General features: G+C 31.9%; 1 protein-coding gene across 1 annotated transcript in view; it reads right to left on the bottom strand.

Moving 5' to 3' along the window:
- Positions 1-8,564, bottom strand: part of LOC106475200 (methylmalonyl-CoA mutase, mitochondrial-like) — a 21,518-nt gene extending 12,954 nt beyond the window's left edge. The window contains exons 1-4 of the mRNA XM_022379377.1: positions 8,427-8,564; positions 4,411-4,542; positions 3,393-3,569; positions 667-755 (exon numbers count right to left, since the gene is read on the bottom strand). Coding sequence (XP_022235085.1) covers positions 667-755; positions 3,393-3,569; positions 4,411-4,542; positions 8,427-8,564 — 536 coding nt within the window. The remainder of the gene's footprint in view (positions 1-666; positions 756-3,392; positions 3,570-4,410; positions 4,543-8,426) is intronic.
- Between the last annotated feature and the right edge of the window lie 490 nt (positions 8,565-9,054).

Genomic DNA, 9,054 nt, shown 5'->3' with positions numbered 1-9,054 from the left:
GTGTACGCCGTCAGAAATTCAACAGTTATATCCTTGCGGACACGTGTACGCCGTCAGAAATTCAACAGTTATATCCTTGCGGACACGTGTACGCTGTCAGCAATTCTTAAATGTATACATTTTGGGGTTTCATTAAAAAATTAAAAATATCCCCAAACTGGACATTTGGCGACTTTTTGGATTGTTTTCCCATCCATCTTGAATAGTGTAATGGCCTGGCAATGTTGTCCTACCAATATTTAGCTTTTCTGCATATTTATTTAACTTTTTTCTTTGTTTTGCCATAAGCAACATCAGGCCCACTGTTTCCCATTTCAATTAATATTTATACTTTTTCTTTTTTTACAGTATAACAAATTCTTGTTATGACTATCAACCTTTTCCAAAAAAAAAAAAAGATGATAAAGTTCGAGCCAGAAGAACCTTGCAATCTGCAGCCAATGCCATTCTTTGCTAGTCATTGTGAGCATGTGCAATGAGGATGTAAAATGTTTAAATCTTTTGTAAATGTAAAAACTTATCTTACATAGTACCTACATTAGTGATAAACTATTGCAGTTTAGATCATTTTTTACAATTGAAAATATTTAATAAAACAAAATAAGAAGATTATTAATATGTAAAAAGTCCTTGTTACAACTGAATCTTGAGAAAAACTAAACGTACAATACCTCTTCCACTACTTTCTTGGCCTCTTCGTATACTTCATTCGTTAGAGCTTCCATTAAATAAGAGCCTCCCCAGGGGTCAATCACCTGTTAACAAATTCTCATCTTTAACACTATTATGTCACAATCAAGCATGTCATCTTCATTAATTCATTTGACCAATCTCATAACCATTTTGTACTCATTATAGTTTCCATACTATAACTTTTAATACACTTTTTTAAATTTTTAAAAATTTGGCAAACTTTTAGTTTGTTTGTTTGTTTTTGAATTTCACACAAAGCTATATGAGGGATATTTGTGTTAGCGATTCCTAATTTAGCAGTGAAAGACTAGATGGAAGGCAGCTAGTCATCACTACCAACAGCCAACTCTTTTACCAAAGAATAGTGGGACTGACCATCACATTATGTCACCTCCACGGCTGAAAGGGCGAGCATGCTTGGAGGGATTGGGAATCGAACCCAGATTGAGAGTCAAGCACCTTAACCACCTGACCATGCCGAGCCAGCAAACATTCAGTAAACATTACAAGTCTTTTGTACATAAAAAATCAGATTTTTTAATGAAGTATTTTTACTAAAGATTTGTCCATGAATATATATAGTATTACTATATACTAGTCCAAGTGGTTTCTACGTTAAGATTAAAAATAATTTACTTCGTCTCAAATATATAAAATTTTATTTGCATGATCTCTAAAACCTCCTAAATACATTTCAAACGTTTTTATCAGTTAAACTTCATATCTTATCTGTTATTTTTCTCTACCCTAATTTTATACAAGGTTGGTCAAATTGACCGACCTCGTAACCACTAAAAAAATGAAAATAACCTTTTTTTTTATAGAATGACTTCAAATTGTAACATAAAAATTACATTTATTTATCCTTTATAGCTTTACACTCACAACAGCATATATGTATTTATGCTTAATTTTATTGCTTTACTTCCCTTTTAACCCTGACTAATTACTATTCATGCCATTATAAGTTGTAAATCACTTTGTGACCATGCAGCTAACGTTACACAATTGAATTACATTATGCATAATCTACTCGCGAGCATTATCTCATGAAAATTTTTTATATTGTTAATATTTATTTCACCTAATCTAACCTAACATAAAAAGTTTCCTATTTTTACATTTTAGTTACTTTTATAATAATAAATAATGAAAAACAAGAAAAAAATATTCAACTGGATCTTTTTATTTATTTTTTTGCTGTCGATGACACTTAACCCTACCTTTTTTATACTAATGTTTGTACTGCCTAAATAATTTTTTTATTTAATTAAATAATGCACCAAAAAACAGATTAATAATGTGCAAAAAGCAGACTATGTCCCATACCTATAACAATTTTTCTGGCTTTCTAACTATGTGACAAGAGCCGTTAAAACTTCATCTAAGCTCGTCAATGTGTTTCCCATGTTAATCAACCTTGAACTGAAATTGACAATTCTCTTTACGGAAAACAACATAATATAATACTTCATTTGACAGATGAAAACCTTGGCTTTCTATTAGTTATAAGTAATATAGTATTGAATGTCAGAGAGACCTATTGGCAATTTCTGAAAGAAAGAATGTGACAGGTGGGCGTGACAAGAAGGGTCTGGTTATCTATCTTAATAAGATTGAAGGCTATAAAAATTATGCTTTGTTTGAGCAATCACAATACTATAATAATTAATTTATGTTAAATTTTGTACTTCTTGGAGGGTTTGTAAATAAATTAGAGAAGAGAGGATGCCTAGAGAGCAAATGTCACAATTCTCACACTAGGGGAATTCTAGATTTTTGTTTTTATTTTGCCTTATAAAAGTAAGAACTCAAAACTTATATATTGTTAACATATATATATATATATATATAGATTATTAGCTACATTTTTTATGTTATAGCGGTTTAATTAAATTTTGAATGTAACTCATTAATCCTCGTGATATGCGCAGAAAAGATGCCCATGGAGAGAGAGGGTTACGTAAATTTCTTGCAGATCAAACTATATCCTAAAATAAACATATATAACATCAGTCGACTTTCAGTTGACTTATGTATTATATGTTTTGACAAACTTAGATTACATACAGTGTTTTGATTGAGCAGATAACTGAATATTATTTCTGTTACTGGAATAGAGAGTACACTACAGCTATGCCATGTTTGGTCCACCTGCTAGTTTTTAAACATCTTAAAACTCCGATTAATGAAGAATTAGATCGTTAAACAGTTTATTATATGATCTATGATACGATCTATACCATACTTCAAAGATGAATCATGTGACACTTTTAAAGATATGAGCATAATCAAAGGCATGAAACAACACTGTTCACATATTCACAATGTCTGATGTAACTAAGGAAGGTTTTTCACAAAGGCATGAAACAACATTGTTCACATATTCACAATGTTTGATGTGAAGGTTTCTCATGAGCCAATTTGTAAGAAAAGGTGAATTTATTTTTCAATAATAACAGTGAGAAATTGTATTCAAATTACTTTAAACTGACTTAAACAGAATCATTTATAACATTTATGCTTTATCTTAGTACAACAACAACATCTTTAAAAGGTACTATTAGATTTTATTATTTCAATCAAATATGAATGTTGCAATTTTTTTTTTTTTAATAATCAACAAATTTATTGATAACAAATTGATATTATATATTTTTTTTTATATCATACCCTATATTTATAAATCATAAACTTACATGAGGAATTCCACTTTCCTCCTGCAGGATGATTTGCGTGTTGCGAGCGATACGAGCACTAGCTTTGGATGGTAGAGCAAGAGCTTCGTCAAAAGAGTTTGTGTGTAGAGACTGAGTACCCCCAAAAACAGCAGCCATGGCCTCGATAGTTGTCCTTACGATATTGTTGTATGGATCCTGAAATTAGGAGAGAGTGCAAGTGATAGTAATCTTGAACATACACTGAAATTTAAAGCATATGACTGAAAAAAAAAATGTTTGCTAATATTAATGTTTTAACTTTGCAATTTACTATTTTAGCAGATCATCGTAAAATGAATTTATGCTAAAAGTATGCAAAACTTTTCAAAAGCCCAATGTAAAAAATAGAAGACCCAAATAAATCGAAATATTTTTTTTTAAATATTGAGAAAACATACTTGTGACAAAATTGTAAGATTATTTATTTACAGTAAACCTCACAACTATTAACCATTAGTAAACCTAGCTGTACAATTATATTTCAACAAATATCCATTTAAAAACGTTTACACTATATAATGGTTGGAGACGGCTTGAATGGGTAATGAAGAAAAACTTTAATATAAGTTTAACATAACAGCAAACGTACAACGTTTCGACAAGGATTTGTCATCATTATCCATTCAAGCTGTCTCCAACCATTATTAGTCTCAAAGTGGGTTCCTTGTCATCGAATTTGAGTTTATACTATATGAATCTGAAGGAAATTTCATTTGTTAACAAATACTTTTATTTGTTTTACAAGAACCCCAAGTGGCAAAAAGTTAAACTAAAATATCCCTCAACTACAAAATAGCTTAAGACAAATAAAAGCATAGTTTTACATGGTAACCTATATTTACTTTTCACAAATTCTACATCATATGTAAAACCCCTGAACCCCCACAAGCAATAATTTAAGTTCTTCGTTATTTACCGGTGCCATTGAGTTAATTAGTAAGTGTGAAATAAGAAGAATGGTCTTCTTTAACACCATATAAAACACGTTCATTCTTACTTGTTCTGTTAGAGACCAGCCTGATGTCTGACTGTGTGTGCGAAGAATACACGACTTTGGATTTTTAGGACTGAAGTGATCTTGTATCAATTGTGCCCACAATCTCCTGGCTGCTCTCATCTTAGCTATTTCCTTCATGAAAAATATAATAAAACTCAGTGTATATATATATATATTTTTACAATTCACTTTAATGATGATAATTTAACACTCTAAACTCAGACACTAGGAATAGCACGTAAAGAGAGATTATGTGTAAAATTAGGCAACAAAGAATCCCAACATAAATCTCTATGTTCAAGACTGGAACACAGACAAACTATAAAGAAACAAAAAGGTAATTTGGAAAAAGGCAAAATATGAATCCAGCTTTAACGCTAACAGTAAAGACTCGAGCCAGGTCTTCGTGTCAGAAAAAGAAGTTATTGACATTTTTCCTTACACAAGTCTTTACAAACAAGACTTCTGTGGTAACGAATGCCTTGGATAAATAAATAAAAGGTAAAAAATTCCAAAGGTCACTATTACAAAATGATGATCATTGTTCTCACCTTTTCTCATGGTTCACGGCTTGGACAGACTTGGTTAGACTGTGGTCAGGTACTTGACCCGTACTTGTTCCTGATTAGTTGGTGGTAAGCAGCAAGGATTATGTTTAAGCTAATGGTGGATGATATTCCCCGGTCTCTGTTGACTGGTATAATTCTTGCCATTCTTCCAAAAGGTGTGAAAAATGTTTTACATTGTCTTGTTACCTTCATTTCTTGCTTCATGTTTATCTGTGATATATATATATATGTGTGTGTGTGTGTGTGTTTGTAATTTTCACGTTTTGTTTTCCAACATTTCGAAACAAAGTACAAATTTAGGAATAAAACTTCTACAATCATACTGCTATGTAAAATCAAGGGACTAGAGGACACAAGAATGGAGGTTTATCCCGAGGAGACAGATGTGGACTGAAGGGACTAGAGGACACAAGAATGGAGGTTTATCCCGAGGAGACAGATGTGGACTCAAGGGACTAGAGGACACAAGAATGGAGGTTTATCCCGAGGAGACAGATGTGGACTCAAGGGACTAGAGGACACAAGAATGGAGGTTTATCCCGAGGAGACAGATGTGGACTGGATGGAAAAGAAATTTTAAAACTTGGAGAAAACAGCGAGAACTGATCACCACACATTATACAAGGTAACATACAAGCATCAAACCCTACTGAACCACGGACAAAATAGTTAGAAAACAATTAATATTGAACCTCAGAGCCTCCAGCTGTGCAAGACAGGATAATAATAACACGGGTGTCTGGAAAACAAATAAAACACTCCATAACTTATACCTAGGTATTACAACATGCCTGTTTAAAATAAAGGTGTGGCAGAAATAAAACATGATATAAAATAATACACACAGGGAAAAAAATTGAAAAATAAATTGAACTTATGAGAGGCTCCTAAATCTGGAGCTGAACAGCAACTTGAGAAAGAACACACAACATAAGTATGTATGTATGTATTGATACACAAGGCTCAGATTTTTTCTCTAGTGAGATCCTAATATTATTAGTGAAGGAAAAAGACAAGCACATGACCTAATAAGAAAAGACTGATAATTTACACTGAGATTAAATGATATGTCACCAACAAAAAGAATCACAGACAACTGTTTCATGAAATATCAGCATGAGATCAAGCAAAAAATAAATACAATGTACACAACAAGAATGTCCTGAAAAATACAGCACATGACAACAAAGACTGAAGACAACAGCCTGTCTGAACTACGTTAATCTATTAAACAAAAATAAAGATAAAAAGTCCATGGGAGAGAATTTGGAATCTTGAGCTAGAGAAGTTTAAATTTTGAGTATTGTGGACCAATAAAAATAAGGAAAAAACGATTCCTCCACAAAATGGAGTATAGAAAACACCTAAAACAGCCAGAAACTCAGAGCAACAAAACAGGTGGCAAAAATCAATCAAAATCACCAATTCAAAGAGTGAGAGAAAAAAACTTTAGGACAAACTTTAGTCTATAAAGATTTCAAAGGCAGGTGGGACCAAAAGGACCTAAAAAACTTTGAAGGAAAATGAAAAACACGTCATCTTAATGTTATAACAATGGAGAAAAACTAGGAAATTAATATTAGTTTCACTTATAAACTAAAAATGGCACAAAAGGATCAGTTACATTCCTCATTATGTCTCATCTGTCTCACTACGGAAACCAAGAATCAATGAAATAAGAGCATTAATATGAGAAACACTTCCACTCAGACTCATAAAACACCCATAAGGAGAAATTATACGGTGTTCAACTATTTGATGATAGAACAAAGATTGCACAAGGAGACAGCAGTAGAGCCAATGGTGGTAGAAAAGGGCAGAGGTTTTGCCACACAGAACCACTAAGAAAGACGTAATAACCACAACACCAGGATACGTCTCAGATGTAGATAAACAAACAGCATTTACATGAAGACGAGACCAATCTTGGGACAGAGCATTTACCCACTAGATCACTTGAACCAGAAAAACCAAAAATTGAGAACTTAAGTGCTCAGATACGTAATAAAAGATCTAGTTGAGGTATTTTACACTCAACATAGCCGCTTGAGGCCTGTGGATGGATGGAGCACGTGGACAAGAGAATCTGGTTTTTGGTAAGAGCCGTCATCCCTTTATTATGAGAATCACATAACTGAATGGTGGTCATAGAAATATGAACATGGAACTCAAGAAAAAACTGAAATTTACATTTGCAACCAAAGATGGATGATGCCAAAAGTAAGAAAACTAACTACCAAACCAACAACAACAAAAAATGTGGAACAAAATATTATTACAAAAACTAGGAAACAAATTTTTAAGACTTTCATGCGTCCTTTTTAGCCCTAAAGAGTGAAAAGAAGAGGACACATGAAAGTATCAAAACAAGTTTTCCTAGTCTTTGTACTAATATTTTGTTCCCAAATTGTTTTTTTTTCATTATACATGGCATTATATATTTAAGACCATTATCAACGCCAGTGGGAGACGGTCTAGTGGACCAGAAAGATTGAAGTTAATCCCTAACACAAGCAGAACACAAATGATACACCACCAAGTAAAAATAACAGGATCATTTTAAGAAACTTCACAAATATCAGCATGACAAACCTGAATGCAAGCAAAAAACTAACTGCAACATCCAAAACAATGATGCTTTGACCAACATAGTACATGACAACAATGATAAAAAAACAATAACCCATCCCTGCTAGCCTGATCTATGGAAAAATATAATGATAAAAGTCTATGGGAGAAAATAAAGAATCCTCCTCTAGAGAACTTTATATTTTGGAGATCATAAATATAATATAAATATAGAATATTATCCATCCATAAAATAGTCTGAAGTTAATTTTAAGTTACTTCTTTATTCATTTAGTTTATGTAACACCAACAAATCATGTTAATTTACTACAGATAAACAATCAATGTGCTTATTTAACATCACATGCATAGTACAGTAATAATGTATTAGTCTGATGTAAAACCATGTATATAGTACAGTAATAATGTCTTAGTTTGATGTAAAACCATGTACATAGTATACTAATAATGTCTTAGTTTGATGTAAAACCATGTACATAGTACAGTAATAATGTCTTAGTTTGATGTAAAACCATGTACATAGTACAGTAATAATGTCTTAGTTTGATGTAAAACCATGTACATAGTACAGTAATAATGTCTTAGTTTGATGTAAAACCATGTACATAGTACAGTAATAATTTCATGTAAAACCAGTAAATAAAAGATGTTTTTCTAGATTATTGTATCTTTATAACAAACTAGCTCAGCATTTGGAGATTAGGCATATAGTATAAGTTACAAATTAATGGAAACTTTAATATGAATACATTTGTAGCTTCGTCAGCAAGATTGTCAACTTTCTGGTTTATTCATGTCAAACACACAGTTGTAGCATGTAATATTTTAGTTTCTCATTTTTATAAAAACTTGTTTTACCATGTAAAAATTCATTCCGATTCCCCAGAAGAATGACAGTCGAGGAGCAAATTCGTCAATGGTAAGACCAGCCTTTAACCCTGTTAAATTAGTAAACACAAAGGCTTTATGATCTGCAGTTAAAGAAACTTTCATCATCTTCTTAAGTACACACGCTTTGACACGATACTGTTTAACGAGCAGAGAATCTTACACTTTATACCATTAAGTACACTTCAAACTAGTGTTAACAATCAGCCTTATTTCTAACAGATGACTAGGCCTTAATTCACAACTTTTCTGTTTACAGTTTTTAAATGATGAATTTCAGATTTTAATCATTTTAAACTGTAAAAATGGGCCATGATTAAGTAAATTTCAAATCGCAGAGTCACAAAAAAATTCTAATATAAATCTATCTCCTTTAAATAAAAAAAATTATATATATATAAAAGTTTATCATTAGAATTTTCTGATGAACTCCTTTTAGTTGATGCCATCTCGGTGACAGTTTGGAAATGTCACTTAACTCTGTGATACAAACATCCTCAGCATATGCTAACCGTTTGTTGATAAAAGTAACATTTGGCCTACAACAAAGTTCATTAACACACCTTAAGCGTGAGACAGATTTTCAAAACCTTTCAAT

Source organism: Limulus polyphemus, unplaced genomic scaffold, assembly GCF_000517525.1.
Source record: "Limulus polyphemus unplaced genomic scaffold, Limulus_polyphemus-2.1.2 Scaffold8210, whole genome shotgun sequence".
Classification (NCBI taxonomy): Eukaryota; Metazoa; Arthropoda; class Merostomata; order Xiphosura; family Limulidae; genus Limulus; species Limulus polyphemus.
This window is presented reverse-complemented; position numbering and strand designations above follow the sequence as displayed.